Here is a 22,500-nt window from a genome sequence, read left to right as displayed (position 1 = left end):
CAGGGTTAAGGGCAAGTGGGGAGCGTTCAAGGGTACATGAGGTAGGAAGTGGGACTAAAATCAGATCAAATGACCATGGATATGGAAGTTGAGAATAAAGTGATTAAGAAAAAGAAAGCAAGTAATAAAAATAGAGGGCTACAATGAGTGAGAACCATGGCAAGAATCAAAAGTTCTACAGAAAACAAATTTCAGAGAAAAAAGTGACAGAGCAAATGAAAGGCGTTGTCTGCATATTCAGCTTATTTTGCAGAAATGTTGAATATGGAAGATAGACCAGAGGAAGACCTGAATATTGAGAAAGCTGAAAGGGCTAATGTAAAAGTCAGTTTACGCTTCACCGCGTGCTGCACGCCTCACACTCATCACCAACTCCCCCCCCCCCCCAAATTATTGTTAGCCCCACCCTCTTGAGTGCTCCCCAAGACGTATGAGGCAGCTCCCAACGCATCAAACCGAGCTTGATGGCTGAAGCCTGCAGGCGCCACTCAGACTCACTCCGGCGACGACTACTTATTAACATGGAATGGAAACGAGAGGAAGTTCGTTTTCTCATAGGTGCTCATCAGCATTCTCCGTGTCTATGGAATGCGAAATTACAAGAATATAAAAACAGAGATGTTTGCTACGCTGTTATGAAAAAAACTGAAGGAAGAGATGCTTGTAATTAACGAAAAAATGACAGAAGAAGATATAAAAAAGAAAATCCATACACTACGAGGCCAGTACACAATTATGCATTTGACCATACATTTGTGCTACAACAACGGCAGCAGGCAAATTCTTCCTCGTCACTGCTTATCGTGGCTCTCAGGAAGATACTGCTGCTGGTCGCAGCAATCACGTAGTGTAGAAGCAAGACGCGTTATGCAGCATGAAGCGTTGCCAAGGTGGGTGGGCATATGCTGGTAGAGGTGACTTACGCGGCGTCGCAAACGTCATAGTGTAAACTGGCCTTTAGTTTGAGAATGCTTGTGGAAGTGATTGTCGAGGACATGAGGGGGGACAATGAAGAGGATGAAGGACAAAAAACCGTGGCTGAGTGGCTGACCAGTGTTTTTAAGGTAGGTCTAGATATGGGAAAGGTTACGAAGAAAGTCTTAAGGTAACGATAATAGTGACGACTGTAAGAATGACGGGCCATAACGCTGCTTAGTATACCAGGAAAGGTGTATTGTACGATATGGAATGAGCAGGTAAGACAGGTAACAGAAGGCTTGAAAATAGTGAGGTCTTTTGACATGGAATGGGTACGTGAACCTTTTTTTTTTATGAAACAGTGACGTGAGAGGCTTCAATGTAAAGGGGCCTAGGAAGAGGCGAGGTGGGAGGTGTTGAAGCCTTATGTTATAGAGGGTAAGTGAAGTGTGTTAGAATGTATAGAAAGGGGTGTGACTAGTTTTCCTTTATCTGCATGATTGCTTTTTTTTTTTTTTAAGAAATAGCAGAAAGGACAATGGAGAGGTGCCAAGTTGTTGGACAAGAAAATGGGTCATGAATGGAGTGTGAAATGGTTGATGTTTGCAGATAATAAGGTATGGATTCGGGAGAGTGAAGAGAAAACTGAAAAGACTAGTAAAAGAGTTTCAACGTGTTTAAAAGAGAAGAAACTGAGAGAAGATGTGAGCAAGAGTAAGAGAATGAGGGAAAATGGAAACCAGGAAGATGAAGCAATTAATGTCAATAGGAATGGTAGAAGAATGACACTGGGTTATTCACACATGCATTTGGGAGTAAATATAACAGATGAAGGTTGGGCGAGAGATGAGGTGAGACACAGGATAGGTGAAATAATACAGTTAATAGTGTTTTGCAAAAGATGGGGGTCAGGGAGACTTGGAATAGCTACAGAAGCCATGGTGTGGAGGCAATGCAGAACCAGCTCTCCTTGATGAAAGTAAAGTGTGGCTGTTGAAAGCAAATGAAAGAAAATGGCTGAAGCTGTTAAGATGAATTGTTTGCCGAGTATTTTTGACATAAGAAAAATTGAAAGTTGAGAAGCTCGGGGATCTATTGAGGAGGTAAATAGTTATGTCAGGTGGAAAAATGAGAATGATAGGTGAAAAAAACAGTATAATTCGGAAAAGTTAGGTGTGGAGGAATACCGAGGAAGTACTGGGTAGAGGCGAATGCCATAGAGTGTGTAAGGGATAATTTAGCCCTTTGCTGATGAGCCTTCTGTTTAGGTGCATGAAGCGGCTATGTCCCGGAAGTTTTCCCCACATCAGCTATTCAACAGGTAAATACAATATATTTATATATACTTTTAATATACATATATAGATGTATATGTATGCATATATATATATATATATATATATATATATATATATATATATATATATATATATATATATATATATATATATATATATATATATATATATGTTACCGACCCGATTTTCGAGGCTAGTATTCTATTTATTTCTCTGTTTTAAGGACAGAGGTTAGCATCTCCCTTACTCTGAGATGAGTTTGGTAGCGAGAGCCGACTTGTTGTGTCAGCTGATCTCTCATCTTCCCATCATAAGTTATTCATTTCACCTTACTAAATTCCAAGGCCTACTGGAATGAGACACTGAGTTAAAAACTAAGCTTTATTGACAGAAATAACAGAAATAACTTCAAATAAGCTACGAAAGAATGAAATCGAATGACTCACACATATCTATGAAAATCTACTGAATAAGGACCAAACATCGACACCCAGTTATTTAAAGTAAAATGCATAAACAACCCATCTGTCATCCAAAACAATAAAACGGTCACACAGTTCATTATAAAAGTCATTTCATATATGAATAAATGTCACACCACTCCCTATTTTGAAGAGGAATGTGGGATTCCTGGAAACGAACGATCGTTATATTAAAAACCAAATTCACAAAATACAAATGCATAACCACAAGATTTCACTGCAAAATGGGTAGAGTTTTTCCAGAGTCTGAAAAGAAGATCTAAAATGTTTATGAGTTGTACTCACTTCACAAAAGTCCTCTGGGACACAGACTCCATGTGTGTGCTTCCCTTTGCACAGTTCACATGCTAAATTATACCAACAATAGATCGCAGTGCCCACTCATTCAGTGATCACTCCCATTACATTCATTTTGCAACGCACATATGAACACACTCTCGTGACATCACCAAGTTCAATGTTCGACAAAGACACGCCCTCTATACTCCAAGGCGTCACGAGGTACTTGGTACCACACGTACCCACACACTCAACCGGAATAAAGCAGTTCCCGATGCACTTCCATTCCACGTGTTTAGCAACTAAGGGTCCCTAAGAACGTTGACTCCTTGCTGAATGCACTTCGTTACATGCTGTGTTCAGTCATATGATCTCACGCCTTCGAAAAGCTATCACATTCTTTTCCCAAAAGGTCACCTTCATGACCCGTTACAGGAGCTCGGTCCACCTACCTAGACATCCCATCTAGTTACGATAACTGCCTAATCGAAAGTTCAGTAGGGGCGACTCCGTCATCCCCAACACTAGATACAAAAATTAGATATCTCCTAGCACAGGTATTATATCACAATCAGTTCTTTAAGAAATGCAACACTTGAAGTCTTGGCTTCCTGATGATTCCATCACGCTGAATGGCCTGCGATTGGGCACGCCAGCGGTGAAAGTATTCTACATTTCCCAGAGATCCGACCAAGATGAATGGCTTGCGACTGCACAAGCCCATGTTGAATGTGGCGCTCGCGAATCTTTTGCGCCAACCCAACGTCTCCCAGCAACTACAGCGATCTGTAGACGTCCTGCCCAACATCTCTCCAAAACCCTGCATCTTCTCACAAAAGTGCAAGTGTATCATTGACAGCTTCCCATATATCATTGAGGATGGTGAAGCTGTTCCAACAGCTCCGTTGAGGGGAAATGGTGTCTTAAGTAATCAGTCATCCCAAAAAGTAACTCGTCTATTCCCTATGCCATATTATTATTGAACCAATAAGACTATTAGTGCAAAGGTCATATGATCTCAATGTGAAACAATTTCAAGTTGCTACATGGAATTTCCACAGTCACGCCACTATCAGGTACACTAACTCTAAGGAACTATTCAAAAAAAAATTACCCGAGAACCCTATCCATATACTGAATTCCCGAAAGGCAATCCTAAACATCTGAAAGGCAACATGTCTCGTAAAAACATCAAAGTTCTACCCTGGTTAGCGAATACTGCTCAGTACCCGTCTAATTCTCAGCACAATAGCAATTGACATATTGGCCATTGCTCCTACGATCATAACAACTACAATTACCCATGGCACAGATCTCTTATTCTAAAAGAGAACTGAAAAATCCCAAATACCCGAATTCAATATCCTTATTAAAATCTTCCTAAACCTCTCCTAAATCCTAACTGACATATCCAAACCTGTAAAAGATCAGACCCATTCGGTCCGGTATACTAAATACCTCCCCAAAACAAAATCCTAAATAACAAACCCTTATTCTGTAGCTCTATAATAAAAAATATTGTGTCAGACGACAATTACACATCAAAACATCCTTACATAACATCACACAGGTCTAATCTCCTATGAAATTAGCCCATGTCACGATTCCCAAAGTCATGTGAATACAAACCATTAACTCAAAGTAACCACTTACTATCGCCAAATGCGAACGATGAAGTCCCTAACTGCAGATGCGATCCATAAAAATAACTCAAAACCCAAATTCATATATCTACAAAACTCTACGGTATTCTGCACACAATTTTCACCAAGTATTGCAACTCACATCAGAATCACAATGAACTCAAACTATTAAAGATTTGTATAACTCTACGGACTAACGTCCTCCCCAATTACAACAAACTACAAGTCACGGCCATTTACAACCCATTAAAACCAAAAAAACCAACTGGTAACATAACCATTATCATAACAACAATACAACCCAGGAACGCACCAACGATAATACCCATTAACCCGTCTTTTTGATCTTAGAAATATGTCAATCGAGACACACCCGTGTTTTCATTCAGAACAACAAATCTATTTCCCTTCTTTGCTTCAACAACACGGAAAGGACCTTCAAATTTAGGACCCAGCTTATAGTTCAACTGATTCCTGACATTTATTTTCACATAAACCCTATCCCCAACAGCCACTTTGACTCTGTCTGGCTTTGCATTGCCCCTATCTACCATGTCTCGCATTTTCATCTTAAGATTCTTAGGAAGGCGCTCATATCTCTCTTTTGCAGTTGAAATCAGCGACTTGGATACCCAAACAGCTCTTCATTGGGAGACATTCCAGTGGTATCGCTATGCATGACATTGATACTATGCTGGACCTATGGAAGATAGAGGTCATTCTAAGAGTTTCAATGACCCTCCTATTTGCTCGTTCACACAGGCCATTCGCATCTGGTCTGTATGGGATGATAGTGACCTTCCGAATGCCCATTACATCTGCAAGACACTCCAACGTTCTATTCACAAACGCCCTGCCATTTTCTGTAATGAGAACCTCAGGGACACCGTACCAGCAAATATGCCCATTAAAGAACGCGATTGCCACCTCCTCCGCTGTTTTATGCTTCAACGGGAAAATCTCTACGAACCTATTTAACTCGTCAACAACCACCAACAGGTGCCTATGGCCATAACTAGATTCACAGAAATTACTCAAGATGTCCATGTGGACTCTTTCTGTGGGTCTGGTAGGAATCGGGAATGAACCCAGTTTACAAGAAACGACCTTTTGATGGCTTACAAATTGAACAACCTCTCACAAAGTCTTCTACCGAGCTAAACATATTCTTCCAAAAGAATTGTCCTCGTACATTCTGATACGTCTTCTCAATCCCTAAATGCAGACTGCCAGACCTACTATAAACAATATCTAACACCTTAGGTACTAAACTCGTAGGAACGACTATTTGTGTCGTAACACCCTTATCTTCACTATTTCTGTCTGTATCTAATCTTCCCAACCAACAAATTACCCCCTAATTCAAGCCTTGCAAAAGGCAGCTTATAACCCTTCCTAACTGATTCCCCTCTAAGAAACGCCTTTGCATCTCTCAGAATTTCATCTTCATCTTGCTTCGCTTCTACTAAACTAATATCCCAATCTATGCTACTTCCCGATACATAACATATATGAGTACCCTCTTGATCAGCAAAACTCCTACTCAACGCGTCTGCTACAACATTTTGTCTGCCCTCTATATACTTCAGCTTTACATCAAAATTCCTGACTGTCAAATACCACCGGGCTCTTTTTGGTGAAAGATCAGGCTTATTAAAAAGATCCAACAATGGCTTATGATCCGTCAGAACCTTTACTTGATTGCCCATCAACAACATTTTGACGTGCACTAAACTAGACACTACAGCAAAAGTCTCTTTGCCTACTACCGACCATAACTGTTCATTACTACCTTGTGTCTTAAACTTCCTAATGTAAAATGCAATCGGATGAAGTTTTCTATCAAACTTCTGCATAAGGCATGCGCCTATCCCATCATTACTCACATCTGTTACCAACATGAACAGACGTTCTAAATCAGGAAACTTCGACACTGGGGGATTTATTGAGGCATCCTTAATCCGTTGAAAGGCCACTTGCTGTCCCTCTCTTCATACAAACTGCACATCATCCCTCAGAACATCCGTCAAAGGAGACGCCAGAACAGAAAAACCCCTCACAAATCTACTGAAAACCCGGCTATCCCTAAAAACGAACGAACCTGCATCTTAGTCTTGGGTGTAGCAAACTCTACGATTACCTTAACTTTATCATCATTTACTCTAACACCCTCTTTCGAAATGACATGACCCAAATATAAATTACTATCTGCCTCTTGAGAAAATTACACTTAGCTAACTTTATCTTCAAACCCGCTAATCTAAGTCTTCTAAAAACTTCCCTGAGAACTTCTAAATGCTCTTCTACTGAATCAGTGGCAACTTGGATATCATCCATGTAGATAAAGATTTTTTCCCTAACAAGCCATGCAAAACGTTATTCAACTTAGTAAATGTCATCGGACTACCTGTTAACCCAGACGGTATTCGTGTGAACTCATAATGCCCCTTTGGCAAAGAGAAAGTCGTGTACTTTCGACTCTCCTCGCAAAGGAGTACCTGCAAATACCCTTTCATCAGATCAACTGATGAGTAAATTCTCTTCCCCCCATCTCTACGAATAAATCCGGCTAACATGCCACAGGGTAGCGATCAGGAATGGTTTTCTCATCCAGCTTCCTAAAGGCTACACAAACCCTGACTGAACCATCCTTCTTAGGCATTGCTAACAACGGAAAATTAAAGGGTGACAAACTGGGCCTAACAATGCCTTCTTCCTCCCACTTATTAACCTCTTGCCCTACCTGTTCCCTAATCTTAAAAGGAATCCTATATGAAGGAACAAAAATAGGCTTAGTGTTTTCTTCCAAGTGAACCTTGTGTTCTAACACATTTGTTAATCCTAACTTATCCCCTTTGAGTGCAACTACATCCACAAACTTGGCCAGAAAATCTTCTACATCCCCAGCATATTCTTTACAATCAGCATTGGCTAACTGATCCCTAAAAACTTGCCTTCTAGCTTGTAAATCTGCCTCTGAAAAAGAACAAAAATCCCCGACAACGTTCACTGAATTATCTTCATCAACCCAGTCAACAAAATCGATTGCATAAGTATCCTTCTGGTAATTGCGAACTGTATCGTTACAGTTTAGCAACTCCACCCAAGTTTCCCCTGAACTCGTTACACTACTTATCGAACTCGTACACAAAACCCCTTTCAACTTCTCGCTACATTCATCCACACACATCTGTCTGGATTTATGCACACCTTTTACTTGAACTTTTACCATCCCAACCATACCCGGACCAAGCATTACATCGTCTGTTAACACCCCCTTATAGTGCTTCTCATCCCCCGACACATGTTCAGTATTCAGCCCCGGTTCCTCATGAATCCCCGATCCATCGTTAGATCTTCGTCTCCGACATGCAGGATGACCCAGTAAAAGTGCATTCCCAAAGTACATCCCCGTATAACTAGGAATGGTTCCATCAAAGATCTACCCCGGAGGGTTAAATCTATATCTACACAACCCAAAATCTTTAACCTATTTACCTGAATGTCACATACAGCTTCCTTAGCAGACCCCAGAGATCAATCGGGAAACATCAATCTAAAAAATTCATTATTTATAAGGTTAATCGAAGCTCTATGCCTATAAAGACCCTTACATTTATACCCTGTACAGACCCAATTACAACTGGCTTCTATCCTGTGGGTTCTCCCAAAAGTCCAATATCCCAAGAGACACCCATCCCATTATTGTTTTCCTTTGCAAATGACCGGTCTTTCAACAATGTCTGCCGATTACCAGATCCCCTTGAACAATTCGTGTGAAGCACTTCCTTATCTGGGCTACCAAAATTCTGAAATGTGGGCCTATCATTATACTGTCTCCGAGACGGGCAAGACCGCCAAGGATGACAAAAATTCTTACAACTACCACAATATTTAACCCGGTAAAATTCTTAATGTGTCCCTGCATATTACAATTAAGGCAACGACCCTGTGGGATCATAGAACTCAAGCCACCCATCAATCTTTGGCTATTCTGACTTGCAACAAAATTCTTCGGACAGCGGACTGGATCTCCAAGTCCTACACAACCATAGGCTGATCTAAGGAATCTCTGATCACTATATCCTCCCCTCTTGTTTACAACTTCCTTCTTTGTACGTAAATTCACAAACTTATTCTTGGCTAATCACAAATGCAACAATTCCCAAGGTCCCGTGCAAGTATGTCCTTTACTGAAACAAAAAACCGAATTCCCATACAACACAAAAACTACAATGTCAAATCCCTTTACTCTAACAATTAATCCCAAAACTCAAAAGAAGGTATTAATCAGAACCCATCATTAAATCCCAGGTTAATTAAACCGACAATCAAATTCAAAGTTCACGAAACCCACAATTAAATCAAAAGTTTACAAAACCCACCATAAAATTCAAAAATTAATTAAACCCTTAATTAAACTCAAAATTACATAAACCCAAAAATTAAATTTACTATTAAGTAATCCCTTAAACAAATTCCCAATGAATTAAACCTATCATCAAACTAAATTCCAAAGATTAATTTCAAAATTAGCTAACCCTCGCAATTAAGTGCCCAAGTCCCATGGAGAAAAAAACACAAGTGCTGTTTATGCACACAGCTGATTTCTCTTTAGTCAGTCAAAGAGGCCAAGTTCACTTCTTCCAAGGCCAAGCTACAAAAATAAAGCAAAGAAAAATAGAAATCACCTCTCAAGCACAGAGAGAGAGAGAGAGAGAGAGAGAGAGAGAGAGAGAGAGAGAGAGAGAAGAAAGAAAAATTCGTCTCCCACCCTCTACGAGCAACAACTCCCCCTCACTACTACCCCCTCAATCCTCATCCAAGGCCTGATGACGCCTATAGAAAAAGTTCTTAGCTCCAAACCCTCAGAGAGACAACCTGTCTCCAAGGCACAACATTGCTGGATGCACACTTCCTCCTTTGTCCAAGCAGAAAATGCAATTCAAGCAAATGCAACCGCTCTATCCACATACACATGTACACCCACTTTACCTACACGCACGTATGTACCCATAATAACGCACGTACGTGTGTAATTATAAAAAATAAGAGAAACAAACAGTTAAAAACAATACTAAGAAATGTGTACACACTTGCGTAAAAATGTTTGCACACCGTAATTCACAAATATCAAATAAAATACTACCCAATTATAAAAGTTCCCAGAAACAATACAACAATAAAATATTGCCCTCATTACACCCTAAACACCGATGTGAACAACTGATTGTTATATAAAAAAAAAAATCAAATTTCAAATGCACAAAGCAAGAAAAACCCAGCCCAGACTAATGATGGAGCTGACACGTCACAAAAGGAACGAAGTCATTGCAGGGAGCACCCACAATGCAAGTGCGTTGCACACAAAGAAGGCAAGACACTCTGCCCAAACTAGTGACATCACTGTTACGCCACTCAGGAGAAGCCATCACTACAGTTACCCCACAAAAAAAAAAAGAAATATATATATATATATATATATATATATATATATATATATATATATATATATATATATATATATATATATATATATATATATAATCACATTCTTAATATTATTTTGGGAATAAGGACCAAACAAATTATCACAAGGTTCGTCACACCCATTCAGAGTAGATAATACTGAAGATACTTCTTCTTAAAGCTTAACAGGTTCTTGGTTTTTACCTACTGTAAGGATACATATACCAGACAATTGAGCAAATTGAGGCTCAAAATAAAATACTCAGATTAAAAGTAAATAAGTTTATTCATGAAGGAAGCTTAACATCTGGAGAAACAAACTTGTAAGAATAATAGTTCTTTCAATAAAGGGAACTTATTAATTATGATGACTAGCTAAGCAGCTTAAGGAACAGAGGTACAATGTTGATGGCATCTAATGAAGAAGGGGCATTATGAGAACAGCATGAGATACAGGAACACAGATGAGGATCATCACAAGGACCCGTCGAAAGATGAAAGGTTTCTGAGTGTTCTCACGGTTGTCAAAGAGTTGAAATAAAAGCTGAAGTAGTACTGATGAATATGTCACTGCCAGAAGCACTCACAGTACCGGCATGAAGAAGCTGAGTCGAGGAACACATCATGGTAAATCCAACACGTAAGACCAGCGAGAGAACCAGTTGATACTCCAGCAATGGAGATTGACTAACTCCTGCGATGAGGGGTGACTGACAGACTGCGTTGGTGAGGGCTGATTGACTCACTCAGGGAGTGAGAACTGACTCCCTGCTTTCCTTCATTCGCCTCGATTTTACCTCGGTTCGGAAAGAAAAAACATTTCTGTTCAGTGCCACTGGCAAATGACTAAGCAACTACTTCCCTCACCTAGGAAATTGTATTTTGTTAATCTTACAAATTCCTTCTCCCGAAATAATTATTAGATTTACCTACATTTCATAACAATATATATATGTATATATATATATATATATATATATATATATATATATATATAGAGAGAGAGAGAGAGAGAGAGAGAGAGAGAGAGAGAGAGAGAGAGAGAGAGAGAGAGAGAGAGAGAGAGACAGACAGACAGACAGACAGACAGAATGTTGTATATATGTATATATATATATATATATATATATATATATATATATATATATATATATATATTGATATGTTCTTAGCTGGGGAACTAATTTAACCAGTGGGTTACACTAGGGATATACGTAACTTACCTTGGATAACGCAAATTTGAACTCTGGCCTTGACGTCAGGTAAAGACATATACATCAAAACACAGCCGAAGGCCTTCTTCAGAAGGGGAGTGATTAGGTAAACCCTGGAATTTAACTTAATTAATTATATTTACAACAGAAAAACACATATCAGAAGAATGGTAGCATAATTTGGGGCAGGAAAACAAGGTCCCATAATACAAGATGAAAGAAGCGAATGACTGGGGATTGCTTGAAGAGACACAATGGGAGCCCACTTCAAAGGGCGTAGTAAATGATGTAGTGGGGGTCACTACGCACACAAGATGATGCACAGGTCCACAGCTGACTCACTCCTAATCTGTAATCAAGACACCTAGTGATGCTCAACTGAAAATAGCAATTTAATTAAGGAATCAAGGAATTACACAGAAGGTGCCTAGACTGAACTCAGTCCCGACACCTTGAATTTTAACGATTGCGTTACACTTCACTTCAATACTTAGCAAATTAAACAGCACAAAAAAGCAATACAGGTCTCACTGTGGGAATATCACACTATGAGAAGGAAAAACAGGAAAATAGTTATAGGCTGACAGGAACATGACTGGCTAAAACAACCTTAAATTCAACACTTCCCCTTAACTAGGAGATGATTTCCTCGTCTTCAGGGGGCCAGCGAATGGGAGGGCAAGTGAATAAGGTCACAACAAAAGTTTACTATGGCCCCAAACAGACATGTGTGTCCAGAAGGGCCAGTTCAATAGAGCAAGGAACAGGACATGAGTCCTGGAATAGCATCTGACGAGTTCTAAGGGCGAGTGTGTTCGTCCGAGATCTTTTATAACTTTTTGGGATTATGATCCTGCTCTTTGTAGATGGAGCTGGTGTCGGTATGACCACGTGCCACTACAGGCATGGGGCCGTATGGTCAGGTTCCAAGTTGGCTCTGAGCACATGATCAATCCTTTCTGCTCTGCCAGCTGACTTGTCTCGGATGAGGATTTGCATTCCTAGTGAAATTTAAGGTCCCGTCAGTCACTTGAACAAGAAAAGTTGATTAAAGTATTCTCCCCCCACACAAGGCAGTGGTGAAGCAGAGGACGGTAGGGGCAAATTCTGCCTACAGTGTTCTTTACGATAAAATAAATTAAGCAACTGAATATTTTTTAAATTATAACTTGACCGATGAGATGGCGTGTGACAGTTTTTACTCTTGACACCTCCCCCACCTAGATGACATCTACACCCTTAGTCAGGTTGAAATGGTTACAGTTACGTTACCTCATCTGGCAACCTATACTCTCTTCACAATGTCTGGGGTACATTATTCTAAAATAAAAAATCTCTGTGAAAGATCAAAGACAATTACAAACAAAAGAAATCACTTACGACATTTACTCTACTTCGCACAATTAATTTATGCTGCTGACAACAGTAATGATTTTACATTCTTAGAAAAATTATATTAAGCAGCATTTAATGGATACAAAATGAAGTAAGATGATTGCTTAATTTCTACCAAATTCAAACCTAACATTAAGAGGTTAAAATGATTACACTTAAAATGCTCCATCCACTTACTAATAATAAGACTTCAGTCACAAGGTCATGCCGTAAATTTACCTTGAGGAGACAGTACAATGAAGCATTCGTAGGCTTAAATTAGGTGGTGCCACAGTACTTAGGAGTCATGGCTCAGTGCCATGCAGAGCACCATAAATGCAAGTGCTAGAGGGCACATTTTATAAGTACATGAGACATATCAGTATGTAGTATTGGCTACAGAACCATATGTTACAAATTACTAGGCAGAAAACAGAAATAAAAAGGAAGTATCTCACTGTGGGAGTCACTGATAAGGTAGACCAAGAGCATAGCACTTACCTCACAGGTGCCTTGTGGCACTTCTCTAAGTACATGATGTACAACTATGGGTGTGATTTACACGAGTTTGCGAGTCTGGGACTCAAGATTTATATTACAAGGGAATAACTAAGAAAGAGATGACAGATGCAAGAGTAAATAATGATTAGCAAAGAAGAATAATGACTGATATGCCAAGATTAGATTCTTTAGCCTATGAAAAATGGCTAGGTTCATTCTTTAGCCCAAAGGACTTCAAAAGGAAGTCAGGGGGCGCGACTCCTCTGGCAGGAGCATCTACCAATATCTACGGCAATGGCACGGTGCCAAGTTGGCACTCATATAGTAAGGGCCTAATGGATCTGGCATATATGATTTAAAATGTATCATGCTTTCACAGGCATGAAGGGAAGTCATAGGACTTATAATAGTGGAATATCTGTCAACTTGCACTCTGCACTGGCAGAGTGGGAGGTAAAGTAGAAGTGGGGAGCCGTTATAAGGGTTCACAAAAGGGATTCATGAATGTGCAGGGTTGCCCAGAATGTTAAATTAAGAGATTTGGTAAAGAAACCAAAAAAAAAAAAATTATCAAAGAGGTAAAAGAGAAAATTACAAGAAGGAATTGAATTACAAAGTTATAAGAAAAATAAAGTAGGGGAAGAAGCTTGGCATCCTCCTCTGGATAGAGGTGCCAAAGTTCACCGTAAGACAAAGGGAGCTCAGTGGCTCTCTTTATGCTACCTGGAGTTATCTACGCCCATGATTTTTCTTCCTTGGACCTCCTTTAGGTGGCTGATTCGCCTTTGCAGGGGAATCAGTGGACCGGAGTCTGAGGAGGACATTGAAGTGCCACCTGTGTCAGCTTCTTTGATGGCTGAGGCAGGGGCATTCATTACAGGCTCTACCACAAGTCGTCGCAGTTCCTTGAGTTCATTGGCCAGTTGAGATATGGCAGAATCCTTTACTCATGCTCATGTCTGCAGAGGATTGGGAATGAGCAGAAGAGGTCGCGGTGGACGTGAGAGGCTCGCAGGTCACAACAACCGGCTCAGGCACAGGTTGCAAGGCCGCACCTTTGGATGAGCTTCTGCTGTGGTCAGAGGAATCCATCTCTCTCACCAGCACTGGTAGCGGAGTCAAGCCAGGAGAAGAGAGGGGATCTGGACTGGGATCTCTCGAAGGAAGATCTGGGGTGTGCACTGGCACTTTAACTGGGGCAGGGCCTGGCACAGGAACTAATTCTGGAATTGGAGTCAAGTTTGGGATCTCTGGAAGGGAGATTCAGGGGGGCACCTTGGTGCTGTCACTGGGGCAGGGCCTGGCACTTGAATTGAATTGGTTAAAGGTTCATCACTCGAAGCAGATGGAGCTTGACACTGCTCAGGGCACTCAGGTGGCACTGGCAGTGGATTTAAGGTAAGTCCCGAGGACTCTTAGGGCATGATTGAGTTTGGTAGGGGTTAGGACCCCTGGATTGTTGTAATTTAGAGCGGGACTGGAAGTCTTGTCCCAGGAGGAGGTCATAACCTCCAGGAAGGTGAGTAACTACTTCAAGAGTGCAGATTTTAGATCAGTGGGGTCGTGTGACCCTCAGTTTGATGCGAGGAGAATCGTCTTCAGGAGATTCATTCCATCTATAAAGATACAGTGATGCCTGTCAATGGTGGCCCCATAGAGGACCTTATCTTCCCTTATGAGGGAGATTTGCATGCCAGTGTCATCGAATGCTTTGACCTGGTGTGCAGGGTATCTACCTCTAGGAGGTTTCACAGATATAGGACCCTCAGCTGGAGGGGCCTAAGATTTTTGGGTTTGTAACTGCCAAAGCAATGGTGGGTGTATTTGATTTATAAGGGCATTTTGCCAATTGGGTGGAGTGCCCATCAACTTTTCAAGCAGGGCAATAAGTCTGGCCATAATCTTTGCTTGGCACTCTCCAAATGGAGGGGGCAAGCCCTTTGCTTTTCATCCAAGAGCAAAGTGTGGCTCGTTGGGGTGGTGTCCCATTTGAGGACTTACGGGGAGTTTCTGGCTGATTCTCAGCCTTGAAGAGACACTGTTCAGTTGGGTGCTCTGTACTCTTACAGTGCCCACACACTGGTTTCTTTGGGGGTTGTCCGTTCTTGAGAGGTTGTTGAGAGTTAGTTGCAGTGTGTGAGGAGGGATATAACTTTCGTCCATGGGAACTAAGATCAGGATGATTGGTGTCCCAGGTGTCAGCCCAACGACAGCACTCGACCACCGTCTTAGGTGCCTTATTGCATAGGTGGGTGGTAAGAGCTGGAAGAGTTCGAGGATGTCTAGCCAACGTTTTAAGGCTTGGGTCTTCTTGAAGATCCACTCAGACCAGGTTTGGCCTGACTCTTTGGGCATATTTCTCTACCTTTTTCTCCAAAGGTCAGGAGTTATCTCAAAAGCCTTTATGAGGGCTTGGCAGACAAGGGTGAGACCTCCTTGATCTTCCGGTTGGAGGGCATTAAATGCAATGGCACCTTTTGCTTTAAGGTGCTTTTCCAGGATCAGAGACACTTCCTCAGCAGAGGGCTTATAGGTCTTCAGGACCTTTTCAACATGGTTGAGCTAGGCTTCAGGCTCAGCTTCATCCCATTTTCTTACGAGGGAGCCTACACTGCTGAGAGTCGAATGTGAAGAGGGCATTGATGTGTTGCACATGCCCTGGGCTGCCATTGCAAGCTGATGTGCCCTTTCGCTCTCCCTCTCTTCTCTTTCTTTCTCCTGCTCCTGCTTTTCTGTCTCTTCCCGTTTTTCCCGAGCTATTCTTTCTTTCTCCTCCTGCCTCTCTTTCTCCTCCTGCCCTTCTGCCTCTTCCCATTTCTCCTGAGCTTTCTCCCTTTCTTCCTTGGCAGAGTTTAGCCTCTCTTGGACCCAACCCCTCAGTGCTTGGCTCGTCAGTTCCAGTTCCTTCCCAGCCTCCATGTAGAACTTGAGCTCATGATTGTGCTGGGTTCTGGTTGCCTTAGTCATCTCGAGACAGTGCTGAGAGGGGCGTGGCCCTTGGGAATAGCAAAGCTTTAGGACATAGGGTAGGAACAGTGTTGGTGCTATACACAAGTACGAGCACCCTGTTGGGTGGCATGGCACTGGCACTCAGTCTGATTTTGACCCGAGTGACCGAGGTATGTTCAGAACGAACAACTGTAATTGTTCCGTGGAACTTGGGATTTTGCCAAAAGGGGATAATTCAGTATGTCTGACAAGAACTCAAAGTTGTTCGGAATGAACAGATTCAGTATGTCTGAAAAATACTCAAATTTGTTCGTGATGAACGAATTCAATACGTCTGAAAAGACTCAGGGTTGTTCATTATGAGCAGACTCAATGTGTCTGAAAAAACTCAGGATTGTTCGTGATGAACAGACTCAATGTGCCTGAATAGACTCAAAGTTGTTCGTAATGAACAGGTTCAGTATGAATGGATTCAGTATGTCTACAAAGACTCAAGTTCTTCAAATGAATGGATTCAATATGTCTAGAAAAGACTCAAGGTTGTTCGAGTGAACAAATTCAGTATGCCTAAAAGACACAAGGTTGTTCGAATGAACGGATTCAATATGTCTAGAAAAGACTCAATGTTGTTCATATGAACGAATTCAGTATGTCTAAAAGACTCGAGGTTGTTCAAATGAACGGACTCAATAAGTCTAAAAAAGACTCAAGGTTGTTCGAGTGAACAAATTCAGTATGTCTAAAAGACACGAGGTTGTTCGAATGAACGGATTCAATATGTCTACAAAAGACTCAAGGTTGTTCAAATGAACGAATTCAATATGTCTAAAGGACTCGAGGTTGTTCAAATGAACGGACTCAATATGTCTAGAAAAGACTCAAGGTTGTTCTAATGAACGAATTCAGTATGTCTAAAAGACACAAGGTTGTTCGAATGAACGAATTCAGTATGTCTAGAAAAGACTGAAGGTTGTTCAAATGAACAGGTTCAGGAAGTCACGTAAGGACTTTGGATTGTCCGAACTGAATGGGGATAAGCAGTCCCATAAAGACTTGGATGGTTCGAAATGATCGGATATAAGGTCTTGAAATGGACTTGGGTGTTTGAATGAACGGATATGAAGTCTTATATGGACTTGGATGGTCGATATGAATGGATATAAAGTCTTATATGTTCTTGGTTTTAGCACATGTTTAGACTTAAATAATTATTTGCAGAGAATTGTCAGAGCTAGTGGATGCGGTTAAAATAACAAGGCTTACGTAGAAAGGAACAACGCTTTGTATGCTTTTGAATTTACTTCCTCATATAAATAATTACAATGCTCAAAATCACCATGCACGAGGCAAGACTAGACTGGCAAAAGATATTTCATGTGCTTATGGGGAAAATATTTTACATTACTCTATGACCCGATTTGGGCATGTGATTGGCATGTTTACACCAGCGAGACCTGTGGGTCAGGGACAGTAGCACGTGCGCAACTTTCTGAACGAGGGAAACAATAAACAAAGGTTGACGATTTGTTATGACAGGCAGCGGTCAGTCGCAAAGATTGTCTCGGCTGCATGAATGGCCAAGCGAAACTTTACACAGAGTTTAACCAGACGACTGAAGGGTTTTGCAAGATTTGCTCTCTTCTGGGAAAATGAATGAATGGGCGCTGTTTTTCTCACGGCTTATTTACTGGGAAATAAATTGAATGAAATGGGATTTACCATGTGCGTTGCTTTATAGAGGAATTTAAACAAATGCAAATACTAAACAAAATATTTTGGCTCGCGTTGCCTGAACAAAGTTTTACAGCTTCATGAGATTTACTCAATAAGGAAGAATAATATTTGCCTAACGAATTCCTAACCTCTAAGAGAAAGAGAGAGAGAGAGTAAAAATCCTGACTCCAGTGATACGAAAATTGCTGGACAGGGTAGCCCTTGTGGATTCTAACGTGTGCCTAACTAGGTTTTCCGAATGGAGAAATTGTTTGAATCACATAGGAAGGAAATACCCGCACTATTTCCTGTTACAACACTTCGTAATTCGCTTTTAACTTTTCCTAGTCATGCAAGCCATCATGTGTTAGCCATCAAAAGCTTGTGTAAAGGCTAATAGCTCTCTCTTCTCTATAAGTGGGCTGCATGCAAGTGGCCTAACAATTCTTAACTCTATTTCAGTCACGAATTTGGTCGTACCTAACATAATACAAATAACAACACTGTACATACTGTGGAATTGGATCACTTGTGCACTTATAAGGGGAATTTTATGCTAGTCAAAAGGGTTCGCTTCTAATCTTGCAACCAGCTTTTTAACAATGCTATTCAGCTGATAGTTGTGATGCAGTGGGTTTGCAACAATGCAAACTGCAAGATGATCCGTGCAATATGGTCGCCACTGATATGTTCATAGCTGGGGAACCCAGTTCAATCAATGGGTTACACCAGGGATATACACGACTTACCTTGGATAACACAAATCTGAACTCTGGCCTTGACGTCAGGTAAAAACATATACATCAAAACATGGCTCAGGGCTCACTTCAAAAGGGGAGTGATTAGGTTAACTCTAGGGTTTAACTTAATTAATTATATTTACAAGAGCGTAAATTGGGGCAGGCAAACAAGGTCCCATAATACAAGATGAATGAAGCGAATGGCTGGGAATTGCTTGAAGAGACACAATGGGAGCCCACTTCTAAGGGCGTAGTAAATGATGTAGTGGGGGTCACTAAGCACACAAGATGATGCACAGGTCCACAGCTGACTCACTCCTAATCTGTAATCAAAACACCTATGGTTACTCAACTGAAAATAGCACTTTAATTAAGGAATCAAGGAATTACACAGAAGGTGCCTAGACTGAATTCGATTCCGATAACTCGAATTTTAACGATTACATTACACTTCACTTCAATGCCTAGCAAATTAAACAGCACAATTATACAGAGCAATACAGGTCTCACTGTGGGAATATCACACTATGAAAAGAAAAAACAGGAAAATAGTTACAAGTTGACAGGGATGTGACTGGCACTTTACCTTAATTAGGAGATGATTTCCTCATCTTCAGGGGGCCAACGGATGGGAGGACAAGTGAACAAGGTCACAGCAAAAATTTACTATGGCCCCAAACAGTCACGTGTGTCCAGAGGGGGCAGTTCAATAGCGCAAGGCACAAGACACGAGTACTAGAATAGCATCCAGCGAGCTCTAAGAGCGAGTGTGTCCTTCCGAGATCTTTTATAGCTTCTGGGGATTACGATCCTGCTCTTTGTAGATGGCACTGGTGTCGGTGTGACCACGTGTCACTACGGGCATGGGGCCGTGTGGTCAGGTGAGGGAGAGGTCGGTAGGGGCAAATTCTGCCTACAGTGTTCTTTACGATAAAACAAATGAAACTATTGATTATATTCTTTAAATTATAACTTGACAGATGAGGTGGCATGTGAGAGTTTTACTCTTGACTTTATATATATATATATATATATATATATATATATATATATATATATATATATATATATATATATATATATATATATATGTGTGTGTGTGTGTGTGTGTGTGTGTGTGTGTGTGTGTGTGTGCGTATGTGTGTGTGGGTGTTATATACATGAGTGTGTGTCAGGGAAACTAGGCCATTAGTACAAGGAATTTTGATTATAATCCTGTTGTACAGGAAGCCATATGGACAATACATTGCCTTCTGACAGCATTAAGTGATGAATATTCATGTGCTGTAAAATCAACATTGAACCAAAGGTATTGTGCTTTCTTATACTTTTCTCTGCGTATATATTTTCCATTCCTTTTCAGAGTGAAATGTTTTCATCTTATTTTTTTTATCTACGCAGATCATCTGAGCTCAGCTTAACCGAAGTGAGCAAAATAGAACAAGTTTTCTTGTTGAAAGAGGCTAAGGTTGGGGATTACAATTCAGTTACAAATGAATAACAATGAAGAGGAAGCACTGGTCTCACCGTCGAAGGAACCTCAATATTTTCCTGGCTCTTCATGCATAAAACGCCGTGTTTCTGTTACCCCACGTTCTCATCCTGCTTATGGTCTCGACATCCTGTTACCGTTGCGTTGTCTGATTTCATTCTTGAATACAGTGTGTCACGTCTACTCATGTCCCCTTCACGTCTTTTGCAGTCTTTTCCTTTGCCCTTTGTTTCGTCTCCATTGAACTCAGATTTAATCCTCGCGGATCTTGCAATCTATTTCACTGTCTTTTCCCTCCCGACCCACCACCCCCATTATTAAAATGAGAATGAATACAAACAACCTGGACGCACAAATATCATACAGAAAAAGCACACAATAGAAGGTGAGCAGCAAGCAGAACAAGCAGCAAAATAAAGGGACAAACATAAAGCTTCTCCGGAATTTTACGAGTGCAATGTTTGTTTCCTCTATCACACCAGGTCTGTCTGTTCAGCGGATGCTATTTTAATTTAAGTAGGTAAAAGTCAAATTTCCAGATCCTATTTCTAGAACGCTGGCATTTTGCATGGCGATACAGGCGAGGTTTTAAAATTCAAAAATTGCAAGCAATATTTTTCAGGTGCTTTTATGAAATCATGTCCTTCATTTAGCCTCTTTACCTAAGAGTAAATCTCTTCTAAGAGTAAATCTCGTAGTCTTTCTAAAATAGTTCTTCATTATTGTAGATGTAGAAGTGGTTAGTGAAGTCTCGTTCGTGCGTTATACTCATGCACAAGTGAACGCCAGGTCCTCCTCCTCCTCCTCCTCCTCCTCCTCCTCCTCCTACTCTCCTACTCCTCCTCCTCCTCTCCCTCCTCCTCCTCCTACTTCTCCTCCTCCCTTCCTCCTTCTCCTCCTCCCCTTCTCCTCCTCCTCTTCTTCCTCCCCCTCCTCCCCTCCTCCTCCTCCTCCTCCTCTTCAGCTTTATGCTTCCACATCTTCTCACAAACTCTCTCATAGCAATCCTTTTGGATACTTGCAATTGCACCCTTGCATTTCCTCCTGTGCTCTCCCTGCTGCTTTTAGTTTTCTGTAAAAGAAAACTATTGAGATAGCTTTTTGTCTGTCCATCTGCCCTCAGATCTTAAAAAATTACTAAGGCTAAAGGTCTGCAAATTGATATACTGATCATCCACCCTCCAGTCTTCAAACATCTCAAATTGCAGCCCTCTAGCCTCAGTAGTTTTTATTCTGTTACATGATTTTATTTAACTTGACTTCTGCCTCTGTCTGTCTGTTGTCGTCAAATATTGTAACTCAATTTTTTAACTTTTCCCTTTGTCCAGTGGACTTGAAATTTTGCATGGTTACTCAATCCCGGTGAAAATACAACCTTACATGATCAGTAGGTCAGCAGTGACCTCTAGTGACCCCACAGAGGCCTCTCCTAGTATTTCAGTATTTGTATGAAACTCTTTAGATTTTTCATACCTTCTTTGACTTGGTAGAATAAGTTAATAACTCTGCGGATTTTTCAAACCTTCTTTGGCTGGACAGGCTATCAATTTCGTCAGCTACAATCATAAATCGGTTACAGTTTCTGTCAAAACTAAAAAGTATAAAATAAAAAAATATAAAAAAAAATTTAAAACACGCTTTTATTCAAATGAACTAAAAAGTGAAAAATAATTTTTTTTAGACACCAGGATTTTCTTACAATTAATCATGTCTACAAAAATAGAAGCGTGGGCGCTAAACATGGAAGGAAATAATACAAGAAATAAAAAATAATATATTTCTTTTCTTGTAGCATTTCCTTCCATGTTTGGGACCTACGCTTTTTACCGTAAGAAAATCCTGATGTCTCAAAAAATCTATTTTTCGCTTTTTAGTGCATTAGAATAAAAGTGTTTTAAATTTTTTATATTTTTTTATTTAAGGTTAAAGCTAGCCATGATCGTGCGTCTGGCACCCCTATAGGTGCCAACAACACAGGCCACAACCGGGCCATGGCTGAAAGTTTCGTGGGTTGCTGCTGGGGGTTTCATGGGCCGTGGCTGAGAATTTCATACAGCATTTATACGCTGTACAGAAAACTCGATTGCGCTGAAGAAACTTAGGCGCATTTTTTACTTGTTTCTTCTTGTTCAGCTTTGTCACATCCTGAGGGCCGCTGTCTTTTAAAGACAAACATCTGAAGTCATTCGAGTTTTACTCGGTCCTAACCGCACCTTCTACATTTCTTAATTAATAATAATGAAGTTAAAGTCATGCATTTATGTGTCAAAGTTTTACATTGGCAGTTGACCAGTTTTATTCCAGGAAAATCTTTTTACCTTCATTTCCATCCCACATGTTATTCATTTTTCTCGCCAGATATCACCTCATTATTTAACAAACTTGTAATGGGTGATTAGCTTCATTTTCATATAAGGCAATATTAAAA

At 40.6% G+C, this 22,500-nt stretch overlaps 2 protein-coding genes across 6 annotated transcripts in view; one reads left to right on the top strand and one right to left on the bottom strand.

Moving 5' to 3' along the window:
* The window catches only part of LOC136849658 (leucine-rich repeats and immunoglobulin-like domains protein 1), a 566,587-nt gene that overhangs the window by 201,506 nt on the left and 342,581 nt on the right, over window positions 1–22,500 (top strand). The window lies entirely within an intron of this gene.
* Window positions 14,091–19,445, bottom strand: LOC136849687 (protein enabled homolog). Its single transcript, XM_067123032.1, has 4 exons — window positions 19,388–19,445; window positions 15,777–16,174; window positions 15,180–15,414; window positions 14,091–14,428 (listed from the first exon to the last, which is right to left on the bottom strand). The coding sequence occupies exons 1-4, from the start codon at window positions 19,443–19,445 to the stop codon at window positions 14,091–14,093; spliced, it is 1,029 nt and encodes a 342-aa protein (XP_066979133.1).

Source organism: Macrobrachium rosenbergii, chromosome 21 (genome assembly GCF_040412425.1).
Source record: "Macrobrachium rosenbergii isolate ZJJX-2024 chromosome 21, ASM4041242v1, whole genome shotgun sequence".
NCBI lineage: Eukaryota > Metazoa > Arthropoda > Malacostraca > Decapoda > Palaemonidae > Macrobrachium > Macrobrachium rosenbergii.
The sequence above is the reverse complement of the archived record's forward strand: the minus strand, read 5'-3'. Positions and strand labels throughout refer to the sequence as shown.